Raw genomic sequence first — 24,234 nt, forward strand, 5'->3', positions numbered from 1 at the left:
ATGGTCATGGATCATCTCTAGTGCTGAACAAAAAGAAGAAGAAAAGAGAAAAATTGGAAAGAAGAAGAAGAAGAAAGAAAGAAAGAAAGAAAAGTGTCTGAATTTGGTGGTTCTGGAAGTTGCATTTATGGCGTAATCCAATAAAAATATATGACTTGAGTAATCCAAGCAACTTGATCCTTCATACCCAACACAACACAACACTAACAATCTCTTTCTCACAAGAGTCTCGAGCAAAAAGCTCCTCTCATAGTTCACAGGACACTCTAAAATTAAATGGATCCTCTCCCTTCTTCACCTTCTTCATCATCCAAACCACAGGTTCTGGACGGTTCAGAAATTATGGAGTTGGTTGCCAACAACCACCTCTTCTCTTCTTTCGTCGACCATAAGTTTCACGACCTCGACACCGACAAAGACGGCAAACTTTCCCTCCAAGAACTTCACCCTGCCGTCGCCGACATTGGTGCTGCTCTTGGCCTTCCTCCCCAAGGCACTTCCCTTGATTCCGATAACATTTACTCTCAGGTTTCCTTTCCTTTCATTCTCTTCACTTTCCTTACAAATACCACTACAACTATCTCTGTTTCTTTAGCTTGTTGCTGTTGTTTTCATTTTTTTTCAATCATTTGATCTTATCTCAAATGGGTTTTTTTCGTTCCAACTACAAGTTGGAGTCTGTTGGTCATTTGACGATCTGTTTGTCCACTACTAGATTTGAGAGACCACCAACGTGAGGAAAAGTTTTGTTCATCTTTTCTCTTTCAATTCTGCCCGCCTTTGATAAATTAAACACAGCTTTGAATATTTAATTGTTTAATGACGATTATTTTACTCTAGAAATCAGACAAAGATCCCATTTCATTTTTTTACTTCAATAGCTTTTGACCGTCCAAATATTGTATGCATGATGATCGTTTTTTTTTAATTTAATCTTTCATGCCTGCCATTCATAAAGATTATTTTTAATCTGATGATTGTGATGATGATCTAATGGTTTAGTGGGTAATGATGATTTTAATTTCTCTACAAAATACAAATTATTATTTTCTATTTACAGATGGCTTGAGAAGTATCTAACCTATTGGTCCAACATGGCCGGTGGGTTCATTACAACTTTCTGGTTTTCTCTTTTCAGTTCATACTCTCTTTTCCTTTTTTACTTTTTTTTTTTTTTTCCTTTTATTACTTTTTTCTCCTATCTTCGTTTACAAGGAGGAATCTATGACGAGTGCTTTGAAAACTATATCCCTTTTTATCTTTGACAATACTAGAATTGTCAACATCTGACCGCAATAACAATAAACCAAGTTTCCTGCTCCAATAATTAAGCAAAAGAAATAGATGATCTATATATATAGTGCTTAGGCTTTTGTTGATACAATACAACTGTTCTTGTTTCCCGCGTGTCTTTTGTTGCCAAAATATATTGTATATTTTCAATTTTAGGCAGGTTCTGATACTACTTCTGATTTTGTTTCTTTGAGTTTATTGTCAAATATGTCTTCTTTAGTGCAAACAGTTTCCATTCTTGTTAGTTCATTCAACTCTGACACTTCCTGCTCTGGATGGGGTTCTTCTTTGGGTGGGTTATGTAGGTATTGAATGAATTTACTCATGGATCAAGAGATAAGGTAAGCAAGACCGAGTTTAAAGAAGTTCTCTCTGATATTCTGCTAGGCATGGCTGCCGGGTTGAAGCGAGATCCTATTGTTATACTTCGGATGGATGGAGAAGACCTTCTTGAATTCATTAATAGCTCTGCTTATGAGCCTGAGATGGTCGCCACTTTTTCAGAAATCAACCTGCCTGAAGGATCTCTTCAAGATTACATTGTTAAAGCTTTTGAAGATCTTACTGTGGAACAAGGGATGCCTCCTCCTTCAGACTCCTGGGTAATTGATCGTTTGAATAGAACTAATAAAACTCGGTTTTTCTTTTTTTTTGGGTTCTTAACCGAAGTGTGACTGGATCATTTCATGCTCTAGTAGTTTTGTGATTGAACTTGTTCCAACTTCTCGTCAGGTTATGAGCGATATTATCGAACCAGCTCTGGAATCCTGTGCTGCAGGTGAGAATTGGGACAAGCCTGTCTCGCAAGAGATCTTCTTGTTGGCATTCAAGAGGGCTGCAGTGCATATCGCTCAACGCCTAAAAGAACAGCCTGTTATAGTTGCTCATAGTGAAAACACCTTTGATGGAAGTAGCATAAGAAGACTGTTATCCAACAAATTCGAACTGGACAAGGTAATATCGCATCATAGTACTACTGTTTTCCACTAGTCTTGCTTGATTAAGGTTGTTCTTGCCTCGGTGTTCTCCACCCCTTGTAATAAAGTAAGCTCCAATTCAGCAAAATGCCAAAGCACTCAATAGAACAAGTTGCTCCATAATCCTCTCTTCATTCTAGATTCTGGTCTCGTAGTTCATATATTATAATTTTGATCTTGATGCAGTCACTTAATGCGGCACTTCAGACTGTCCCAAGAGATAAAACCGGAAAATTGCCAAAGGAACATTTACAGTTGGCGCTGGATTTGGTTGCTCCATTAGCCGGTTTACCACCACTTGGTGCCCTTGATGAGGTTACGAAAACAATCAACATTCATCACTGACATTCATTAACATCAAGCTAATCACTCACTTCACTTCACTAATGTCTGGTTTATATAATATAAATATAATCTGCAGATGGACAAGCTTCTTCTTGATGTATTCAAGATGGTAGACGCGGATGACGGGAAGGTAGTTAAAGAGGAGGAGTTCAAGAAACTATTGACTGAGATTCTGGGGGCAGTCATGTTACAATTGGAAGGCAATCCAATCTCAGTTTCTTCTAATTCTGTTGTGCATGAGCCTCTAGCTTGTTCTTCTACACTTTTGACACCACCCTCTTAGAAATCATATAAAGCTGAGTTATTGTAAGGTGAAGGAATGACATATAATTGCATAAGTTATCCTAATATCGGGAGCTTTTTAAACTACAATAGAGAAAAGGAAATGAAGCGAAGTCAGGAAATTTCAAAATTAGCTTAGATTTGGTTGAAAGTTCTTTCTTACAAGCTGCAAAAGGATGCTCCCTTGAATGAATGAATGAATGTATGTAAGTATAAGATTTGTTGTATTATGTTGTAAAAGATACTTTATATGTATGAGAGCATTTCAGATTCTCATTACTCAAAGAAACCAAATCAAAATCGTAATTCTTCCATATAATATATTAAGAAGAACTTGAATGTGAATAAAAGACTAGTTTGATATATTATTAAAGAAATTTTAAGTTTTGTATGTTTTTTAGATATGGTGTGTGTCTGTATCAGCACTAATGTATAAGTCTCAAGTATATTGGACTAGAGTATACTATAGAGTAATACTAATGGGTGAAAAGTCTTTGCACCTTTTAAAAGTTAAAATGAACATAAGTTGATGTTTTGAAATTTATAATGTCATATTCAAACCTGTAATTTTTGTATTGTGCATTGACAATTTGACATTAGATTTAAATAATTGTCTGTGGTTTTAGACTTTGAGAACAACAAAGACATAACTATGTGGTCTCGATTAGATGAGTGATTGAAAAGATATATGAAGAAAACGTTTAAATATTTGAAAACAGTGCTAATTTTTTTTTCTTCACATGTGATGGTGATGGTGATGGTGATGATCATAATAATAAGATGAAGAAAAATATATTTTAAGTTAATGCAAAATATTAAACAAATAGTTGTGATTTGATTTGATAATTTTTAGGAAAGAGTTAATTTAGTTTAGTTTATATTAAGTCAATCTAACAAATGGAGGGTCTACAGATAGACTCTTTTGGAAGGTAAAATGTAAATATAGATAGATTCAATATGTTTGTTGTTGGTAGTGTTTTCGACAAAGTATGGTCAATTTATCATTTGGGAGCAAAAGGGACGGAATTAGACGAAACCAATTACAAAAATACCTCTGGTGTAGGATAACATTACAACGTCTAGAAAAAATGAGACCTGCAATACAGCGTATTGTAAGTGCGTGCAGTAGGATCGAAAATGTACTATCTAAATCCTTGTTAATTTGGAATCGTTCTATGATTTTACATTCTTATTTCTCTATTTTGTAGACTTCGAGCAAACCAAGAATAAGATTTAGTGTTGATGTGGATTTGGAGCTAAAATGAGCAAAAACGATATCAAGTGGCATCAACATGAGTCAAAGAAGTGCAAAAGAGGTCAAATAAGCCCCTACCTTGCAGCCCCACACCGCCTCACAGTTTAGTTGTTGTTCTTTAAGATGTTTCGTCGATCTACTTGATATGAAAACAGTTCTCAAACTACTCCATCACATAAAACCACCTATATTCTTTATTCGGAGTTGCATCAGAACCAAACGAAATACCAACACTCCAAATGATATTTGTTCGAACAAAAAAAGATTAGAATACAGGGGAGAAAGTGAGAGGAGAGGAAATTTGTTTTCTTTTTATTTTTTCATGTTGAAATGAGAGGGAGGTGTGCTATAATATAGTGGAGGTTTAATGTGAATAATGGTTAAATTAATTAAGAAACGTTTGTAATGGTCAAATTCAATGGTCCTTCTTCTTCTTTTGTTTATTTATTCTAAATAATTGATTTTTTTAATTTGTTAAATTTATTTATAATATCAGCTAAGGTTATGGTGGCTTTCATAGCGACATGTGGCTTTCTGGCATTGATCGATTCTCATCAAGCAAAAGTAATCATTGACCATTTTGAAGTGCTAAAATCTTAAATGGTTCATAATAGTAAAAAAATAATTTAAAAAATATGTTTCAAAATCAGTATGAGCAAAAATATAAATCTATCATTATTTTTGATCCACACAACACCATTGCTTTAAATAATTTTTCATGAACAACTTCAAGTCTGTTCTCCAACCTGTTCAATATCGTTGGCCCACCTGGATGTACTGCCAAGATTGGTTGCTTGGCCTTCCATTGCTACCCTACGTACTTCTTCAAGTGAATTTCTGCTTGAGGTCGATATCATAGCAGCTTGTGTCCTTGAAATAATTGTCGACCAAGTAGTCTTGAAGGACAAGGCCTTCCCAAGAGCCAAAATTGTAGCCCTGCCAAGGTTGGCCTTTTCCTTGGAAGCTCCTTGTGCACCAATTTTGTTTCCATCTATTTCATTGCTTTTCCAAAGAAACCTAAGAATCAACTGATTCTTTGAAATTTGAAAAGACAACACAGCTATTGCCTATTTATAAAGTCGGACTACCTGTTCATTACCTATGAAGGCAGTTTGAATGCTCAAACTCTCCACATTCATGTAGATTGTATAATGTTAATTAGTTGATATGTAAGGGATTCGTGTAGATTGTGTGTATCAGTAAGGTAAAGATTTGGTTAAAGTGTTTATTTAACGCATTTGCAATCCATTTGAGTTGACATGGTCTGATGCAAAACATCTTGTGCTCGAGCATATAAAAAAGAGAGGTAAATCTCACCTGCGACATCGACTTGTTTGCTCGGGCTAGCCGAAACACATTTAACATACAATAAAACAGAGTACACAATATGATTTCCAAAAGTATATATGCTAACTTAAATATTATTTGACTCTGGTACATCACAATGTTGTCAAAGTTCATGAATGCACTTTCCACTGATGAAATCTATAACTTTTGTAACTGCTTGATCCAGTGCAGCAGAGACTGTAGCTAGATTCTGCAAGAATTCTTCAGCAGTTGGTTTTTCGCCATCTACGATATCGGTTACAGCTTTTAGAAATATGGCAGGAACTTTGAATATATCAGCCACATAGGCTACTGCTGCTCCCTGAAATTCAAACTAAGAGTTAAAGAGGCTTTGATGGAATTTAGAAGTAAAAGAAATTGATGTCATTCTCATCCTTTGCTGACTATAGTAGGTTCATCAACACTTCAACTTTTACCTCCATATCTTTAACTGTGGCATCATTAGCTACAATCGATGATTCATCTTGTGCAGACATGTCTAGTGAATCACCCGTTGATAATTTGCCAACCTGATAGAAAAAACAAAACGAATTAGCCCATCGAAGATATAATGTGGAAACTCGATCATCTTATAACTCCACAATCAGAAGTCTGATAGAACACTGATATAGTGTTTCTATTTATTGATATCTGCAACAGAATTACAATATAAAAGCAGTAAAAGAAAAATTAAAGAACCCTAACCCCCTGCCCTTCCTCTCTTTCAAGGAATATTGCAGCCCTAATTCTTCACCCCCTTCTCCCTCCCAACAGACTCCTATTTATACTCCATAACCAACTCCTATTTATACTCTAACTAACTTTCTCTCTCCATAACAAACTTATGCTCTATTATTTTATTATGGAATCATACAATATTAAAACTATTAAGGCTATTCTCCCTAGCACGTGCGGTTAACCTGCGGTTAACCTTGCTTCTTCTTCCTTCTACTGTACTGGTGTATAATTGGGGGTCTATCAAAGTCTTCACGAACTTTAGAAGTTATAGACACATGCATACTGATATTGCATTACTATTAAATGCTACAAACGAGAACTTCAAGTGTTTTAGTTCATGAAAAATGAAAATGACTTCTTTCCTACCATGATGGAAGTTGATAACATTGAAAATTTAGGAATTATAACAAAAACAAACATAGCAAACCAGTGACACACTTCTTGAAGCAAATTTTCAACTAGTGTTTCAAAACCAGGAAAACTCCGTCTCAAACCAAAATTTAAATCATGAGCTCTGAGTTACATCTATCTTCACACAATGATGCTTAAGGGATGAAGGATTTGGGGGTTTATCATGACATGAGTGGTATTAGAAAAATAGGAGCCTCACGACTCACATCACATTGGTCAGAAAAGAACTTGTCTGCTTTAAAACATCACAGTACCAAAACAAACTAGTTCTGTGGATGATCAAACTTAGAGAACAAATATACCATAATGTTAGGTCTAATTAATTTCATCTGAAGGAAATTCACCTTTAGATCAAGTTCCTTATGGAGATTGGGCGTTTTCCATGCTTGCTTCAATCCGACTCCATATAAATCAAAAACCTGAAGTACAGTAAACTAATAATGATGACAGAAATTAATGAAGCAGAATTCAGAACCTATTACATTTCAACTGACACAGAACATCATTTAGGTGAAGACTTGCTTTTCCATTAGATTATCAACCCATTAGTTTCGCAGATAACTGAAAATTAAAGTGTAAATTTTGCCCATTAAAACTCTTGAAACTAATACTTACTGGAATAGGTATACGTCTGTCATGGAAGGCACACTCGGATACCAGAAACACGTCGCCAATGCTAGCTCCTTTCGCCTGGTAGCATCCAAACCCAACCACCAGTCAAACACAAAGAAGCAATGTCTTTAATCCTTCACAATTGTTAGTAGGTTAAACTACATAATAAATCCCTGAATTTTAAAAAGATTCAGTAGTTGTTGGATGGAGGAACATGACCACAACTCAATGAATAAAGAGATGGAGAGGACATCACTGAGATTGCGTCTGAATGTCAAAAACAGTGTTCAAGGGGAAGAAAAAGAAAAATAGAAGGAAAGACAATGAAAACCCCAAAAAAGAGATTGATATGTCCAAGAAGGCAATCACTAGTTTGATGCTCTTTTTGTTTTAACTTTGAATCAAGGACAAAAGAACAAGTAGATGCATGGAAAGGCAACAGGATATTCATACTGAAGAAAAAAGGAAATAACTGAAACCTAGAAATAGATTGCTATGAAGACATAAACATACCTTAAAACCACCAGCAGTACCTGCATTTATGATCAGGTCTGGATGCAATGCTTGGATAGAAGCATAGGTTACAAGCGATGCAGAAATCGTGCCCACGCTATCAACTCCTGAGAGATAATTGGAGGAATTCAAAATTCAGAAACAGCTTACTTTGTAACTTAGCTTCTGTTTTGAACCCACTTATCAAAAAGGTGCAGAACCAAGAAATACACCAGACACCAGCCAAAATATCTGTCTACAAATGCTGAAAGAAGAACATAGAACTGGGAAAAATGGGCAAAACACAAGCCACAAGGATGTAGCAACAGAGGACTTTTCAAAAGGATGAAAGAAACGAATCAGGCTGTATGATGCTAATGATAACCAACTCAATCATTTGATATGTTATTAGAAATAGAACATCTAATGATCTAACATTACAGGGGAAAAAAGTTAGATGAGTTCCATTCACTTTTCATTATTTCTGTCAAACTTTTTCCAAATTATATCCAAAATGACAGAATCATTCTCGAAAAACTTAATGCTCTAGTACCGGACATATAGTTCAGGTAATCAGTAAGTAATGTAGGACACAAACATGTAACGAAATTAAGCGTGGTATCTGAACTTCATGGGCAAAGTCATAATAAGCAACTCAGTTACAGCCATAGCTAGCCAATCTGATCCAAATCATGTAACACTAAGAGTCATGTTTCGTTTACTTACAAGAAAGAAACAAAAAAGAAAGAAGACATGCAAAAATAAGCTGCAATCAGATGAATACAAAAATACTGGTCTTAGAGAAAATATTATACATAGCTTGAACAGAACCAGTGGGAATGCTAAAGCTCGGTTTTGAAATGCATGACAAATCATTGTCATTAATAATCTATAGAGATCATCCAGAAGAAAAAAAAAGTAACAAAGTGACAAATTACTCATAGTTCCATACCCAAGGCTAAATCCTTTCCAGGCCAAATTAAATTGATTTGAAGATTTCTGTAAATCCCCTGATAACGAACCCATGGAACTTCCTTCGGAAACCTACAAAATCAAGCACTTCATATAAAAACAAACAAAAAAACCATATACAAAGAAGAAAGAAAGAAAGCAAACTCAACCCAAAATGAAAGAAAAGTACAAAATGCAAGAGTCAAACAGGAAAAGATCAAACCCCCAGAAAGCTTCCAGCTTCATAAAATGGATTGAACAAAAAAAGAAACTCACACAGATTTTTGATCTTCAGAAAGTTGAAACTTCTCCACTAAAGGAAGCGCTTCAGTCTGCATAGCTGAATCGCCAAATCACAACCCAACAGTCGAAATCCCAAACTAAGAAAGTAAAACAAAAAGTAGAATACAAAAAAATATATATATATATATCAAATTACGAAGATGGGTTACCGATTATAATGAGAATAGATGAAATTGGAAGCTTGGTGAGAGTCTGAGAATCCATGTAATTCTCTGCAGAGCTGGGAATGTCCTTGGGAAGAACCATAGTGATGTTTGCTAGCAATGGGCAAAACTTCAGAGGAATTTAAAGGAAAATCAAAGGGACTTGGAAGCGACTGAAGGGTAGAAAATTATGTGAAAATGGTATAGAAGGTGGCAAAGAGTCACTATAAAACAGCCTCAACGGCGGCTGTTACAAAAGCAAAGTAACTTTTTTTTTTTCCTTCTCTGTGTAATTCCCCTTTTTGCTAGGGATTTGGGTTATTTCAAACTTCAAATTTCAATATCCATTCATTGATTTTCGTGGTTTATATTCTTTTTCGTTCTTTTGTTTCATTCGGAAAATATATTTCTTGATAAATATCCACCATTTTCTTAATAACTTTTCACTAACTGGATTTATGGAACCTTTTTTTTCTTTTACCTTTTAGGGTATCAAACTCCTATGTTTCACTCAAATTATGGGTTCCACCTCTTGGAACAAAGGTTACCAATACCACTAAACAAAGCTTAAAAGAGAAAGGTGAAAAGTATATTTTAAAAAATGCTTAATGAAGGTGCATGTTCAACCATAATCTACAATTGAGGTTGAGTTGTTTATAACTTGGTGGACCAAATGATTCTATAAACAACCCAACTTGTACAAAGTTTTTCTATTTGTGTGCCTTACTTTTTTTTAGAGTTCTATTGTAATTATAGATTATAAAAGTTAAGCTTAAAAGTTTTATGGTTGAAGGACATTGGGTATTATAAGAATAACTCGATTTTAAAAATATATATATTAATAGTTTTAAGAAAAATTACTTTTTTAGTCTCTTAAGTGTTGAAGAACATGTGTGTTGGTTGCTCGTATTTTAAAATATAACTTTTTAGTCACTAGGTTTATAAGAAGAATAGACCAATTTGATTTTAAAATTTTGAAATCTATATTTTTAATGTATGAATTTTAGAAATAGTTTTAGAATGTTTCTTAAATAACTTTATACTTCTATTCTAAATAATTATATATCATTTTGAATCAATATATGTTTTTTAGATTTTTGAATGATTTTTCTTATCCCTTATGGGAGATCTTTGATTATAGGAGAACAAACAAACAAATAATATTTGGATTTATAATTAAAAAAGACTTTAAAATAAAAGCTTCATTAGAAATTAAAAAAATAAAACTTGTTATATTTTATATAATTCTAAATTATATACATAGATGAATTATTGCGTGTTTACACCAAATTTGAAAAGAGAAGAAAAGTACAAAGCAATGTGTTTACAAAAAATTAAGAAACTAACAAAAAAGAAAAACTACAAAACCATTTAAATTAACTTAAGGAAAAAAATGTGTTTTACACTAAACTCATTTTCGTTTAAACTTTTATTCCTAAATATATGGTTTAAAATATATTTAAAAGTATATTTTGAATGGTTTCCAAAAACTTTTAATTTTTTTAAAAATAACTTACTTTTTAACTTACTTCATATAGTCGTGTTCTGATAGTCTTTCAATAGTCGTCTGATAATCATCTGATATCATTAATTACTTGTTATAATTGTCATATTTATGATATGAAAAAAAAAGTGTTATGACTTGTTTTTTTAAATTTTTTTCGTTATCGGATGCAATTTTTCAATAAAAAAAGTTAAGAATACTTTAACATGAAATGTAAATACTCGACATGTATCCTTTTTTTTCTTTATCAATTTTATTGAAACCTTCAATTTCATAAAATAAATAAGACTAGAATTATAGACTATGTTGCATGGGGTAAGTTATAGTCTTTACTTCAGGGAAAGAAATTTGTTTAAACATTTAAATTGATAACAAGTTTTGTATGATATTAAGCTTAGGGAAAAATCATTTTTAGGCCATATAGTTTTAGAAGTAATAATTTAATTCTTATTCATTTTTCGACTTTGTAACAATTTAAAACGTAACTTACCATATTGAGTAACAATTTACTTTCTTCTTTAAATTGTAACAATTTAATTTTAATAGTAAAAATTAATATACAAATTTAATAAAATTTATTGTATAAATAAACTGAAAAATTAATTAAATACTCAACAATTTTATACAATATACAATGTCTACATGAAAAAAAAATAAAAATTGATATCTAATTTGATTATTTTTGTTTGGGATAAATTGTAACATAGTTCAGAGTGGAAGAACTAATTTGTTACACCTACTAAATTCAAATTCAAGAACAAAATTGGCTTTAAAATTTGAAAGCACTCATGATTAGTTTTATGAAAGTTTAGGAACTAAAACTATTTTTTTAAAACCGAAGTTTTATTAATCGTTTAAATAATTTTGTGAAACTCACAATTTTTACAAAATTTTAAGGCTTAGTCTTATTTTTCTTTGAAACCTTTTTTAATACATGTGTTTTGTAATTAATTATTGAAAATGTGTATGAAAATTTTCAAATGAAAATTCAAGTAGGTAAAATATAAAAATTAGAGTAAAAATTAATAACATTGGATAAGTTTAATGTTAAAATTATATATACATATATAATTTTGATGATATGAAAATAGGAAACATCCAAAGGTTGTGCAAATTAGCCAGCACACAGACAAAAGAGTTCAATTCAAATTCAAATTTGTATACCATTCTTATTGTCCTGTCCCTATTCAATCTAACATAATTATTGATTTTTTTTTTTGTTGTTTCATAACTTATTCAACAATACCCTAATAATTTATATCAATTTTGATTGAAGAGACATAACATACTCACAAAATAATATAAGATTTATAGTTCCAAAAAACGAGTATAATTGAATTGGTATAAAGTTTGTACTATCTTTTACGAATTTACCCTTACATCTATACACATATATGCTTCGAGTTTAAAATCTTTCATCCTTGAATTAAATTTTGAAAGAAAAAAAAATTATGACATTTTTCATTGAAAATAAGATGTGAAAATTTTGTATAGCTTAATTAGTCTACAGATGTGTTAACGATGAAGAAGTTATTCGAATCTATAGTTATTATTGGGACTTTGGTATGTTTAACAATATATAATTGAATTTTGTGTACTCCTAGTGTGATGTCATGTATGGACCAATTGTAATGGACCTCAATGGCAATTGTAATTTGAGTACGTTTTAGGTTGCATTGTGGGTATCATTGTTTTCTTATTGTTATTGTCGTTGTTTATGGTTAGAGTAACACTAACAATGATTCTAATATATTCATAATTTTCCTAATAGTGACTATATCTTTTCGTAGGTCCCAAGTAATTTTCAAACGTAATCAAATTGATCACTCTCAAGTCTCAACTTCACTATTGGATTGTGCTTGTTGATTAACAAATAATGGGTTCCACATTTCATTAGGATTGCAAGACACGTATAAATAAAAACAAATATAATTAAATGGAACCCACGAAACAGATTAAGTTTTTGTGAAAATAAAAACGACCTCAATTGTTTTGTTTAAAAAAACAAACCTATTTATACAAACAAATCTCTATTTAACATGTCTCACATCAAATAAGGGAAAAAGAATAGTCTATTGATTCATTAGGAATGAATTCACATCAAATAAGGGAAAAAGAATAGCCTATTGATTCACTAGGAATGAATGATTCGATAACATTGCACTTTCTTTTTCGAGTTAAACTATCTTTACTTAAACAAAATGAACTATTTTTCTTTTATAGAGTACAACAATTATGTGATGAAATATTGAGTCTCTCATCTCTACGATAGAAGATCATGTCAATTATTGTGAATTTTACAAAATAAATTATTCACTTTATTTATATAAACATTGAAACTGTTTATTATAATCTTTGTTATTGAAAAAGAACATTGTTGACTTTGACATGTCAAGTAGTATTATTGATCTATCCACTATCAATAAGAAGACTATTGCTAAAAAAAATTACTTCCATATCTTTCCCTATGCTCACAAATCACTAGTTCTTGTACTCACAAAACCAAGCTGCCAAACGACCCATACTATACTTTCACCAAAACAAAAAGTTCAAGAAAGAAGAGAAGAATGAAGAGGTAAAGTGAGAGGCTTTGTTTAGGATTCCCATTTGGTAGCATTGGGAAGGTATCTGGTAAAGCCATATGGCAGTTATCTCCATTGAAATATACTCTTCTTGGAAATGCCCAACCATTGCTTAATGTGAATGATTCCAAATCTTTCTCAAGAAGAACATCTGTCGTCACATACCCCATATTGCTCTCAGTTGACTGCACAAGCTCTGTGTTGAAATCCTCTATGCCCCAAAAGAGGGCCAACTCATCTGCAAACACGCAACAAATCCACAAAATTTTTCTCAGTACTTTCTTTTTCATGTAAACCTGGTTTGATAAAGTTGTTCAACCGGATCAAGGCGTTATGTCGAAATGAACATTTGCAGAAGAAGAATTGTGTAATGTACCCCCAAATCTGAAGGATGGAAGTTGCGATCTATTGAAACTAAATGCTTCTGTTGATTGGCTAAATCCTGGATGCTGCACTAGGATGTTCCAGTTTGAGTAGTTTCTGTTATAGTTGTAGTTGGAAACTGTGAGTTTCACTCTCCAATGGTTGATATAGTTTGTCTTAACATGCCAATGCACTCGAACCGGGCACATGTGATCTGAGCACCGTACGGAGGAAAGATTAGTAGCAGAATCCGTGGATGACAACTGGTATTCGTCTCTGATGTCAAGTTATAAGAAAATAAAGTGAAAAGAGGGAAGAAGGAATTCTCTTTATTAGGAAAGATATCAATACAAGAGAGGGCGGTTTGATTTGGCATCTACAAACAACACTAGCAAAAACAGTAACATTATATCCATATGCTATGCTGCCCTGCACCAATTTTCACCCTTGCGCTTGATCTGACCATATGTTTAAAAGTCTTCTCTTTGAAAGTCATGCCACAAGTTGATCTTAGGGTAACAGAAGTATGCTGATGATTAATGAATGTCACAAGCTAACCAAAAATTCTTTGGCTAAAGCATGACAGTAAAAAACCAAGTTGAGCAAATACCTTGTACATTGAACAGAACTTTTGCTTGCTTTTCTGCATCCACAGCTGCATGAAGGGCAAGGTGTGATGGAGGGATTGTAAAACGCTGAGAGTGAGACACAACAGACTGGTGTCTTGTTATCCACAAATATGGAGTAAGTACATGTTGATTTCCAAGTTCCTGCAAATAACAGTAGTCAAATTTTGGCCTTTAAATTTTGGGTGAAGTTTTTCTTAAGAAAAAAGATATGGACTTTTTTATTAAAAAAAAAAAAAAAAAAAAAAAAAACCTTAAGACAAACGACCCTTTATTGAGAAAAAAAAGGGAGAACACAAGGTTTAAGTGCATTCCAAAAATAACTCACAAAAGAAAAGATCACTAAAGGAAGAGCCTCCAATTCTATAAAATAACACCTAATGAGTAATTGCAAAACAAACACATCACTTGAAATCTAGTAAGATACCAGGCATTACTTGGGTTGCCCCTTTTCAAGCCTCTAAACACTATGGTTCCTCTCCCAAGATTTCACAACAATAAAGAAAACTCTTGGCAAGCAATGAGAAACGGCCCTACCCACGAGATATCCCTTCAATGGTATGTGTTTCATAGAATTTGAATTTGAATTTATATATGTTTCAACTTACTAGAACTTGAAATTATATTTGGTATGCAAGTGTGTATATGAGGAGTTGAATCTATAATTTGTATGTATGTTTGGCTTTGTTAATCCCACATACTACATAAACTCTGATTTGTGAATTTGCAGGACCATGCCATTCTTTTAGCTTTCAAGCAATATCCATAGCTAAAAACAACATTTTCTGTAGCATTGCATTGACATTTAAAGTACTTACTGAAAACCTGAACTTCTCTTTTGCCATCAATTACAGAAGAAATAGTTGGACTAGAGTCCAAAAACGGGCTGCAAGTGTAACCAGGACCAGGTGCCATGAGAGTAATATTGACGGGTGGTTGCTCATTGCCATCTTCGTCCGTGCTCCCCACTGAGATCTCAAACGAAGAGAAAGACTTGGAAGGATCCACAGCCCAAGCAGAAAGAACCCCACTGCGGCAACAACCTTCCGACCTGTTCTCCGGTGATGCCTCCGGCATGAGATCAAGAATGACAGGGCTATCCTCACAGGAATGTGGGATGTCAAATTTGAACAACGAGCAATTCCCCTGTTCGGTTGCAAAAGCTCCATTCATTGACCAGATGACTTCACCCCTCGTCCATGTCCACCCCAACTTCCAACCTGGATTCTCAACATGCCGGAACTGATAGTAGTTTTGGACAGTAACTCTCCCCTGAGAATGACAAGTTGGCCATAAAGTTCATAGCTTTCCTATCTTCCAAAAAAACCCAAATGAACAAAACCAATCAAAATTGCAATTACACTCTACAGCTTTAAGTAATTTATAACTCTGTTGGGTTTCATAGCTCCAATAACTCTACAGAAGAATGCTACGAAAGAACAAAAGTAGAGATCTCTACATGAATAGTAATGAAGAAAGAGACATGATAACTTGTCCCATTGGTTGGACTGAATCCAATCAAGTTGTTTGTTTTGTGCAGTGAAGATTTCTAAGATGGAGTGCGAGAATGATGGATTGAATTTTACATAGTTGACATAATTGCTAGTCACTTCCAGCGAGAACTCACCTATCCAAAGGACCTTGAAAGCACACAAAAACAGTCAGATTACATTTTACCAATCTTTGGGCGAATTTGTTTCTCTAAAGAAAGATAAACTCCTGGCCGGTTAAGGATTTAAGGTCTAGTTTAGGGTTAGTGTTCTCATTTGTTGCTTCTAATGGGCTAATAATGTTACAGAGTTTGGTGGATAATTGCTCAAATTAGAAGCTCAAGCGTACTAAATCAACAAATGATTTTCACCATTTGGCAAAGTAGAAGCATTAAACTCACCACATATCCACGAGTGGTCCAAGTTTGAATATCATAAGTAATGGTAATGTTTCCATTAGGATCCAAGGGATCGTAACAATCTGCAGAAGAAACACATGGTTGAAAAACTTCAAGTTATGAATCAAACAGCAAAAACAAAAGCATACTATTCCCAGAAAATTAAAATTCAAAGAAGGCAAGAATGATGCCTGCCACATAACAGCACATAATAGAAGCTACCAAAAACAAAGAAAGAAAAGCAGGAGAAGGATTTGGTTTCATTTCCCTCAGCCACATTAAACTAAACAACCGGAGACAATTCAAAGGCTGACCCAATTGAGATTTTGTTTGTTTGAATAAGAAGAAACCTTACCCTAACCCAAAAGAGATTTAGATTCTTGAAAACTCCATCCCCATCTTATCCATCTAATATTGAAACAAAAAATTCTAGGAAACATCGATTGGTCTAACCTTGGGAGATGTCAAGTGTCGAGATCGGAACTCCATTTCAGCAGGCGACAGAAGATGTTTGAAAGGTGATGCTTGTCGTGTTTCAGCCGGTTGAGATGGGGTGTTTTGAATAAACAAAAGCTGTCAAAAAAAATGGAAGAAAATAGGAAAATGGGGTTTGAGTTTTGATGGGGAATTTGAAGGAAGATGAATAAATGAGGGAAATACAAAGTGTGGGTTTTGTTTATGATTGCTATGTGTTTGTTGGGTTTCATGGAACGAATGGTTACTTGTGATTGAGAGGGAGATAAAGGCCATTATGTCCTATGCTGCTGTGTTATCGAGTCCCATGCATGATGAGCATACTTCTCTTGTATCCTTGGCTGACAAAACATAGAGCCAACGTAATGAAACAGGAGAGTGAGAGTCTAATGTCGTTGTAAAATAAGAGTACTTTTCCAAGTGTTTATAAAATACTTAGAAAGACTTTTGAAAAAGTGACCAGAGTATTTAGGTTGTTTATCTTTATGATATCAAATGAATCCGTAAGTGAACATGAACAAGACCTACGAATACAATGCAAGGCCATTCAAGTTATGATAAAAAAAACAACCCTATTTTAAATGCTAAAACAACTGTAAGGGTTTGGATTTGGCTGATTTTGAGCCCAATTTTGGATTTAAAATTAAATTAATCTATTTTTAAGTATATTTTTATTTAATTTGATTCAATTTATTTTAATAAATGTGAGATGGCCAAACTTGGAGTTCAATCCTCACCTCACATGACATAATTTGATGGAAAGAACTACTTATGTTATTTGATGGGTGGGTGACACATGTAAATTTGTAATTGGCCTCAAATTTGCTAATCATTAATCTAAATTAATAACGTGACAATTTGTGATTGACCCAAATTTTTTAATCAACAACGGTAAAAAAGAAAATAATTGAATTTTATTTTGATGGGTGGAAACTTTTGTTACTTTGTTTATTTGAAAATAAGTTTGTTATTTTAATACATATGAATTACATTCTTGAATAAATTTAAATTTTAAAATAAAATACAAATAGAAATGATTATCAAATTTTATCGAAACAATTTTAGTATGATCAAAACCACGATAAAATTCATTTATGTTTTAGTATCAAACTATTTAGTCAAATTTATGGTTCAAGTGCTAGTATGGAAGTGATTTTTCAAATGGTTAAAATGGTTCAAAATCACTTTAAAACAAGTTTTAATAACTTAAAACTAATTTAATATCGAATAGATTTTACTATTTTATTGTTGGATTTTAGATACTAAAACTAGTGGTAGGTAAACTATAAACATATTTCCATTTACAATAATAGTGTTATCAATGTTTATTCAATAAAGTTGATATTAAATATATGTGAATTGCTTACTTTGTATTAGAAAATCTTAAATTCAATAAACTAAGATCCATGGCTATGAGTATAAATACTTGAACTTTATGTAGAGACATAAAAGTATATCAAGTTTGAGTAGATAGCCAAAGTGGTTTATATAGTATACTGATAAAGTTGTGTATCTTATTATGTGAATAGTATTAGATGTGGCATGGCTTGTAATTGTTACAAAAACTGACTTGTAAAGTGTTACAAAAAATCTGATCTTAATTCGTTCATGTAAAGACATGCAAATGAGGACGTTCTGATGCAAAATAGTTAGTATAATCAAACCAATAAATTTATCACTCTTACTTTATAACGTCCTTTAAAGTTTAAAACTGACTATTTCAATAGGATGAACTAAGTATTTGACTTTAATCTTAAGCTAACTATGAACTTTTGTTTATTCGGGATTATTCTTTGATCTGCATGGGTGAGACCTGATAAATAGTTGGAAACATAGGCTGCAAGATGAAGATTACTCTTAGAGGATATAGTAGAGAGGTTGTTTCCTTAAGTGTTAACTTCAGGTCTTGAACAAAAGATCTCATCCTCTTAGAGGTCCAAGAGGTATTCAGTTTTGTGGATAACCACAAACCAATATCTCATTAGAGAATCAATTAGAACTTTAAAAACAATATATACTTACGGAGGTAAAACTAGTGTATTTAATCCAACTGTAACTACGAACAAAGGGTTGACTTATTAATGATGGTTATATCGAGTGAATAGAAATATAGTTATAGTGGAAAGAGCGGCTACAAATTTTAATGAAGTGTCCAAGTAGTTAACGACAGTTGGTTAACTAAGTTAAAAAATTTAACCAGTTAATCTCAAATAGTTGAAGTTCATGATCTATAGGTCCACTAGTTAGATTCATACCGAGTGTAATGAATGAATTTGAAACCTTTCACAATCTGGTTTTAGAGAAAAACATTGAATATGGATGCTATATTTAATCCAATGTATGATTGAGGAATAAACCTATAAAGAGAGGAAAAGTATAATTAAATATCGAAATCTTAAATAGAGATTCAAAATCGGTCGAGATTAGTGAAATTTAATATTGGAAATTAAAACCAAATTAATTAAATTGCTTAATTAATTAATTGAACTAATTTTGGTTTAAATTAAAAAAAAAAAGTGAAATTGGATATTTGCAAATTTTGGTTTAGTCAAAATGTTAACCATTTAACCATAGGTGTTGTTGATATATAATTAAATTTGACTTTAACCACTAGCTTAAGTTTTTGGATGAATTGTTAGTCTAATATGGTATCAAACGGCCCATAAGTAAAGAGTATTGGTAATATATAATTAAATTTAGGGAGCTGTGGTTTAATACGTGGGTATCAAATTTTGAGCATGGACTATATTAGGGTAAACATAGAGTAATTAGTGTATTAATCCAATCTACAGTGTTTGTATGAGTAAGCTACTACATAGCTTAGGTGTAACCTTGATGATCAAACACTAAATCCCACTTAATTTCATGAAGATCAAGTGTCAATCTCTCATGAATACATACTTGCATGACATTTGCATATACAAGTTTGAAGTTTATTGTAAGAAAAAAAAAATACAAAACAATATTCTTTCTTTCAACTTCCTTCCAAAATTCAGCTATCAATCAAGGAACTCCACCATCCCCATCCCCCTCCCATTCTAAGGCCGGAGGACAAGACGGTTGTTCACACAGTGCTCCTGATCCAGATTTAACTAAGAGTTGCACCAATTTGGAGCTTCAAAGGTAACTATTTTATCAAATACCCTATTTTACAAGCTTTGGAAATGCATGTTTAATCTTTATAATTAACTACAATGAAAGTGAATAACAATCAATTCGCTTAATCAGCTAAATAGCAAATACTTCAAAAACAGAAAATGGCAGAATAATAGATGAGATATTCAGGTTGGAAGTTCAATTCCCTATCCATGATACAGAACATATAACACTTTTTTCAGACAAAAGAACGCAGGAATATGAGGATTTAACCCTCCATTAGGAAAAAAAAAACATGTACTTCATCTCGTAAAAGTAAGCTGGATTAGAAATGTACTTTATGTCGTCATTTATACTTATCTGTTAGCCAGAAAAAACACAAACAAATATCCCTCTAGAAAACAAAACTAAACATTATATATGAAAATTACTGTGGGAAGAAGGCTGTAAAGACAAAAGTTCAACTACTAACCAAAACTATAAGTTTGGAGCATTAACAAGTCCATGAATGTGACCTTTTCATTAAAGGCTTCATCTGCTTATCTTCCTCCAAGGACACCATGCCTGAATGAGAAGGGTCTTCCAACATCATCTTTGCAACTAGGTAACCTGCAATTGACCACGTCTGAAACTTTCGTGCCTGTTTCCCGATGTACCGTCCAAGTGTCCCATCATAATATTCTGGCCAGCTGTCTTTCAGTAGCCTGGATTCAGCCAGTTCGAGTGCACGTCTTGCAATCTGCGGTCGCCCAGTCTTGATACATGCAGCTGTTAAAAGCCATAGGAGAACTGCAAGAATATTGCAGCAATGTCAATATCTTTGTTCTAGTGCAACTTCGGAGTCTACTTGTCATTAGGACTAAGCCTCCTAAACTTTTTTTATAATCAAAGTCACTTGTACAACCTATAGAACCGATCTAGTTTAAGTAAGGTCGTGACAAAGCCTCCTAATTTGCATACTCAAGTTGTAAATGGGAACAGATGGGAACTATAAATTTGCAAGCAATTAGAGGTAGTAGAGATGTTTACCTGGCCAAGAACCACCGTTATGGTAACTCCATCTTGTATTTTTTGGGTCACATCCAGTTACAATTCGCCACTCGTGGCTTTCAATGGCAGGGTAACAAACCTTTAACGGCATTTCTCCAACCAGCTCTTCCCACCGCGATTCAATAAGATCCATAATAGCAGTGGCTTGTTCTGGTGTTGCCAAGGCAGAAAGAATTGCAATGCAATTTCCCAAGCAAAACCAACGGAAGTCCATTCTTGCAGGGCTGACATTTCCAATGAAGTATCCACCACGAGTTGGCATGAAGTCAAAAATCCATTCAGGAAGAGAATCAGGTATTACGTTGAACTTGTTCAAAGCAGTATGAGAGTATTCTTCAGTTTTATATCGGTATATATCATTTAGTTGCTTTAGGTCGATCCAAAAGTAAGTTCTCATGTGATAGCTCATGGCGTGAAGCCGTTTTGTTATTCTTTCTACAAAGTCCTTCCCCTCATGGTCTTGCTTAAGCAAAATCAAAGCACACCTTAAAGCCATAAAGAAAAGTGCCTGAATTTCAATTGGGTAGCCATATACACCCTGAAACCAATAGTAAAAGCAGTAAGAATGAAGAAATGAATAAATAATAATAATGATTTCAAGACTGCACAGTACATACAGCTCATTTCGTTAGGCAAACCTAATATTGTAGTGAAACCTTTTGTCTCCCAAAAAGTAAGAAAAAAAAAATGTACATCAAACGGAGGCCGCAAGACGATGTAAATAATTTTGGTTTAAATCTTATTTTGATTTTTAAACGTTCAAAGTTACTCTACTTTGTTTTCCTGAATTTTCAATGTAGATAATTTTGGTTTAAATTTTATTTTGACTTTTAAACATTCAAAGTTACTCTATTTTGTTTTCCTGAATTCTAAAAAGCTGTAGTTGTTTTATATAAATGGGGACAAAAATAATAGCAATAACCTAAATAGCTACTTTTTTTAAAGACAACGATCGCTCTATCTAAAATCTAAAAATTAAATAGGCCTTTTGAAAGTACTAAAATGAATCAGAGAAATCTGAAAGTTCAGAACCAAAAGAGGAGAGGATTTGAACTATGATTAGATCATTCTATTAACAGTTCAAATGGTCTCCCGAGTGAATTTCAGAAGTCAAGCTTCATGTTAGTTTCATTATTAAATATTAAAAGGGAAAGGTTGAAAGAACCCACCATTCGTCGATCAATCATGCAGCATCCATCGGCACAGAGAAGGGTTGGGAATGTGTCAAAACCTTCTGAAAGACACAGACTCAAAATAAGGCGCATTCCCTTTTGGCATTCTGGTAGTTCAGCCAATGAACTGTCACCAGTGGACTTTGTGTATGCTCTAAGCAGTATAATCCACCAAAATCCAGAGTCAACAGGAGCAACTCTTCCTATTGCACTCTCTCCAAAATCTGCAATTAAAGTTTCAGTGTTCCTCACTGGATCATGAAGAACTTTGAAACTAGCAGGCATCACCCCTTCTCCAAGCTGGAATCTATCAATCTTTTTCTCCCATGACTGAAGCCGAAGAGTTTTTAGGATAAAGTTCTTTACTATTTCAGGCTCCCCATTCATTAGAAAAGCAAACGCACTTGGGACGAAGTCTCTTACAAACACCTATGCAAACAGAAGAAGTAAATCCATATGTTAGCTTTTGCTCTCGGTTCAGATCAATGAAAACCCCTTAACTAAAAATTAAGTCATTAGCGCACATACTGATACTTGGTATACATAAGTTCATTTCTAAATATTTATACATTTCTGTGGTTTTCATGCAAAAATCCCCTTTTAGTTGATGATGTTTACGCATTTATGATACAACGTTTTATCTCAAAAGATACAATGTTTGTGCATTTATGATTCAAACCAACTCAAATAGTTTCACACATTAATGCAAAGGAAATATCAAGTCAATAATGCTTCAACATCTAAATTTACTTACTCTAGAAAAGTACATCAGTGTATGACATGAGTTACGGCGTTCAACAAGTGGTCAACGTATGCTCACTAAGTTTCAAAGAGTAAACAGAAAACGAACGTTCGAAATACTATTAACGGAAGTACTCCTGTGAGTATCATTATTGTTGTGAGAATCTATAGAGATATCATGTTTCAAAGTTTCAACAGATGAAATGTTTTCTGAATGACAAATTGATTCTCAATGCAATAGAATACAAGCAAGAACATAGACACTACTCTGCATTATTATAAACACAACAAAACAGGGATTGATCAATGAATGCAAGTAAGCAACTATTCATAAAGTGTTCGTTCTTACTTGATCATAGTTAAGATTTTCTTCAGTACTGTCCAACGCCGCAATAGTACCAACTGGCTGGCCACGGAAATAGACCAACGAACGCCTCAAAGCTTCCCAAGCTTCTGCCACCATAGGATGCTGCTCGAATCCAGTGTGTGATCTTGGAGTATTGAAATCCGATTTTCTACCCGGCGATGGAGAATGATCGTAATTATCACTCAATCGACCAAAGTTTTCTGAAGAAACTCTCGATGATAACCGTGGAGAAAAACCAATCGCCAAATCCCCAAGCGATCTTTCATCGAACGACCTCTGTCTCTCCATGTTCAACGGCCTTGGCCTATCCAATAGCTTCGAAAACTCACTTTCTTCAATCTCATCCACTGTGAATAACGTATCATTGTTTTTAACATTCCCATTCTGGGGCATGTTCGAAGAGGAATTCGACATTTCTGAAGAACCTATACTCTCTGCAATCAATCTCAAAATGATTTCTCAGGCAACAGAGAATGGATTAAAAACAGAGAATCAAAAACCAAAACCCCAAATGAAAAACAATCATAACGCAAACAGATGAAGGAAAAAAACCCATTTCGAAAACTGTTACATTGCACTGACAAACCCAACAACTTACCAGCGAATTTCTCAGATTCCTTTAGAAAACGCAAGCTCCATGCAAGATGAAAAAACAAAATGGGAAGGGGCAAAGCGCCACCAAAGAAGCTAATAAGCTTCCATTTTAAAATGTAGAAAGAGCAACCGCCGTAATGGGGGTGGTAAAAAGCTCAGTGAGAAGATACACACATGGAAATGGAAAGAGTAGCATAAACAGGGATATGGGATGATTTCATGAAGAAGGAAAAGGAGAGAAACCCAGAGGTAAAAAGGCACTGCGTAACAAAGGCAGGTGAAGAAACAGAGAAAACGGTGAGAAGGAGGTGATGGAGAAGGAGAAGGTGAAAGGTCTGTGAAGTGCAGCAATAATGGAGGAGTCGGTTTTGAGGAGGCAGAGGAAAAGGGCCAAAGGGGCCGTTTGTTAGGACACGTGTACGGTTGAAAGATCCAAAGTTGGTCACTCCTTTGCTTTTGCCTTCTCTTCTCCAACTCTTTCTTTTTTCCTATTTTGAAAATACGTTAACTTATAACAAAAATATATACATATATATATATCAATTTGTGTTCGTAGCCTAAACAAGGTTGAATTGGTTATTATAATCCGTAGTTACAATAGTTGGTAGGTCTAAACAACGTGTATTTGAATGCATATTGTTTTTATCTA

The 24,234-nt window shown here is 33.6% G+C and overlaps 4 protein-coding genes across 9 annotated transcripts; 1 reads left to right on the forward strand and 3 right to left on the reverse strand.

Annotated features, from left to right (window-relative positions):
• Positions 1-3,216, forward strand: LOC101204305. Of its 3 annotated transcripts, none has more exons than XM_004144866.3 (5): positions 1-528; positions 1,599-1,895; positions 2,026-2,247; positions 2,457-2,585; positions 2,692-3,216. In XM_004144866.3, exons 1-5 carry the CDS (start codon positions 277-279, stop codon positions 2,896-2,898), a joined length of 1,107 nt encoding a protein of 368 aa, XP_004144914.1. In that variant the 5' UTR covers positions 1-276; the 3' UTR covers positions 2,899-3,216. The 3 variants fall into 3 exon arrangements, with proteins under 3 accessions (XP_004144914.1, XP_031744222.1, XP_031744221.1); XM_031888362.1 differs by lacking the exon at positions 1-528 and adding an exon at positions 1,151-1,453; XM_031888361.1 differs by lacking the exon at positions 1-528 and adding an exon at positions 1,151-1,449.
• A 2,132-nt stretch (positions 3,217-5,348) lies between these two features.
• Positions 5,349-9,492, reverse strand: LOC101204791 (5'-methylthioadenosine/S-adenosylhomocysteine nucleosidase 2). Of its 2 annotated transcripts, none has more exons than XM_031889377.1 (8): positions 9,135-9,492; positions 8,959-9,022; positions 8,684-8,775; positions 7,753-7,859; positions 7,243-7,317; positions 6,972-7,061; positions 5,916-6,008; positions 5,349-5,800 (listed from the first exon to the last, which is right to left on the reverse strand). In XM_031889377.1, exons 1-8 carry the CDS (start codon positions 9,229-9,231, stop codon positions 5,603-5,605), a joined length of 816 nt encoding a protein of 271 aa, XP_031745237.1. In that variant the 5' UTR covers positions 9,232-9,492; the 3' UTR covers positions 5,349-5,602. The 2 variants fall into 2 exon arrangements, with proteins under 2 accessions (XP_031745237.1, XP_011658589.1); XM_011660287.2 differs by having other exon boundaries at positions 6,972-7,046; positions 9,135-9,491.
• Positions 9,493-12,953: 3,461 nt separating this feature from the next.
• On the reverse strand, positions 12,954-16,959 carry LOC101204550 (COBRA-like protein 2). Of its 3 annotated transcripts, none has more exons than XM_031888427.1 (6): positions 16,545-16,959; positions 16,095-16,174; positions 15,022-15,475; positions 14,188-14,347; positions 13,591-13,853; positions 12,954-13,452 (listed from the first exon to the last, which is right to left on the reverse strand). In XM_031888427.1, the coding sequence occupies exons 3-6, from the start codon at positions 15,374-15,376 to the stop codon at positions 13,157-13,159; spliced, it is 1,074 nt and encodes a 357-aa protein (XP_031744287.1). In that variant the 5' UTR covers positions 15,377-15,475; positions 16,095-16,174; positions 16,545-16,959; the 3' UTR covers positions 12,954-13,156. The 3 variants fall into 3 exon arrangements, with proteins under 3 accessions (XP_031744287.1, XP_031744289.1, XP_031744288.1); XM_031888429.1 differs by having other exon boundaries at positions 15,022-15,513; XM_031888428.1 differs by having other exon boundaries at positions 15,022-15,517.
• A 2,963-nt stretch (positions 16,960-19,922) lies between these two features.
• LOC101204549 (probable alkaline/neutral invertase B) lies at positions 19,923-23,972 on the reverse strand. The gene is made up of 5 exons (XM_004144783.3): positions 23,590-23,972; positions 22,974-23,425; positions 21,881-22,312; positions 20,691-21,249; positions 19,923-20,450 (listed from the first exon to the last, which is right to left on the reverse strand). The coding sequence occupies exons 2-5, from the start codon at positions 23,403-23,405 to the stop codon at positions 20,155-20,157; spliced, it is 1,719 nt and encodes a 572-aa protein (XP_004144831.1). The 5' UTR covers positions 23,406-23,425; positions 23,590-23,972; the 3' UTR covers positions 19,923-20,154.
• Positions 23,973-24,234: the final 262 nt, after the last annotated feature.

This window comes from Cucumis sativus, chromosome 7 (assembly GCF_000004075.3).
Source record: "Cucumis sativus cultivar 9930 chromosome 7, Cucumber_9930_V3, whole genome shotgun sequence".
Classification (NCBI taxonomy): Eukaryota; Viridiplantae; Streptophyta; class Magnoliopsida; order Cucurbitales; family Cucurbitaceae; genus Cucumis; species Cucumis sativus.

What these genes read in the sequence shown, in the direction of transcription:
- LOC101204305 (XM_004144866.3), top strand. Translation starts at nt 277, where the DNA reads ATGGATCCTCTCCCTTCTTCACCTTCTTCATCATCCAAACCACAGGTT. An exon ending in ACAAATTCGAACTGGACAAG is followed by an intron (nt 2,248 to 2,456) that starts GTAATATCGCAT and finishes ATCTTGATGCAG; the next exon opens with TCACTTAATGCGGCACTTCA. An exon ending in CACTTGGTGCCCTTGATGAG is followed by an intron (nt 2,586 to 2,691) that starts GTTACGAAAACA and finishes TATAATCTGCAG; the next exon opens with ATGGACAAGCTTCTTCTTGA.
- LOC101204791 (XM_031889377.1), bottom strand. Translation starts at nt 9,231, where the DNA reads ATGGTTCTTCCCAAGGACATTCCCAGCTCTGCAGAGAATTACATGGAT. An exon ending in TCTGAAGATCAAAAATCTGT is followed by an intron (nt 8,776 to 8,958) that starts GTGAGTTTCTTT and finishes TTGATTTTGTAG; the next exon opens with GTTTCCGAAGGAAGTTCCAT. An exon ending in CCACAGTTAAAGATATGGAG is followed by an intron (nt 5,801 to 5,915) that starts GTAAAAGTTGAA and finishes TTTGAATTTCAG; the next exon opens with GGAGCAGCAGTAGCCTATGT.
- LOC101204550 (XM_031888427.1), bottom strand. Translation starts at nt 15,376, where the DNA reads ATGAATGGAGCTTTTGCAACCGAACAGGGGAATTGCTCGTTGTTCAAA. An exon ending in AAGAGAAGTTCAGGTTTTCA is followed by an intron (nt 14,348 to 15,021) that starts GTAAGTACTTTA and finishes TGTTATTTGCAG; the next exon opens with GAACTTGGAAATCAACATGT. An exon ending in TCCATCCTTCAGATTTGGGG is followed by an intron (nt 13,453 to 13,590) that starts GTACATTACACA and finishes GCGTGTTTGCAG; the next exon opens with ATGAGTTGGCCCTCTTTTGG.
- LOC101204549 (XM_004144783.3), bottom strand. Translation starts at nt 23,405, where the DNA reads ATGTCGAATTCCTCTTCGAACATGCCCCAGAATGGGAATGTTAAAAAC. An exon ending in GCATGATTGATCGACGAATG is followed by an intron (nt 21,250 to 21,880) that starts GTGGGTTCTTTC and finishes TATTGGTTTCAG; the next exon opens with GGTGTATATGGCTACCCAAT. An exon ending in TAACGGTGGTTCTTGGCCAG is followed by an intron (nt 20,451 to 20,690) that starts GTAAACATCTCT and finishes ATATTCTTGCAG; the next exon opens with TTCTCCTATGGCTTTTAACA.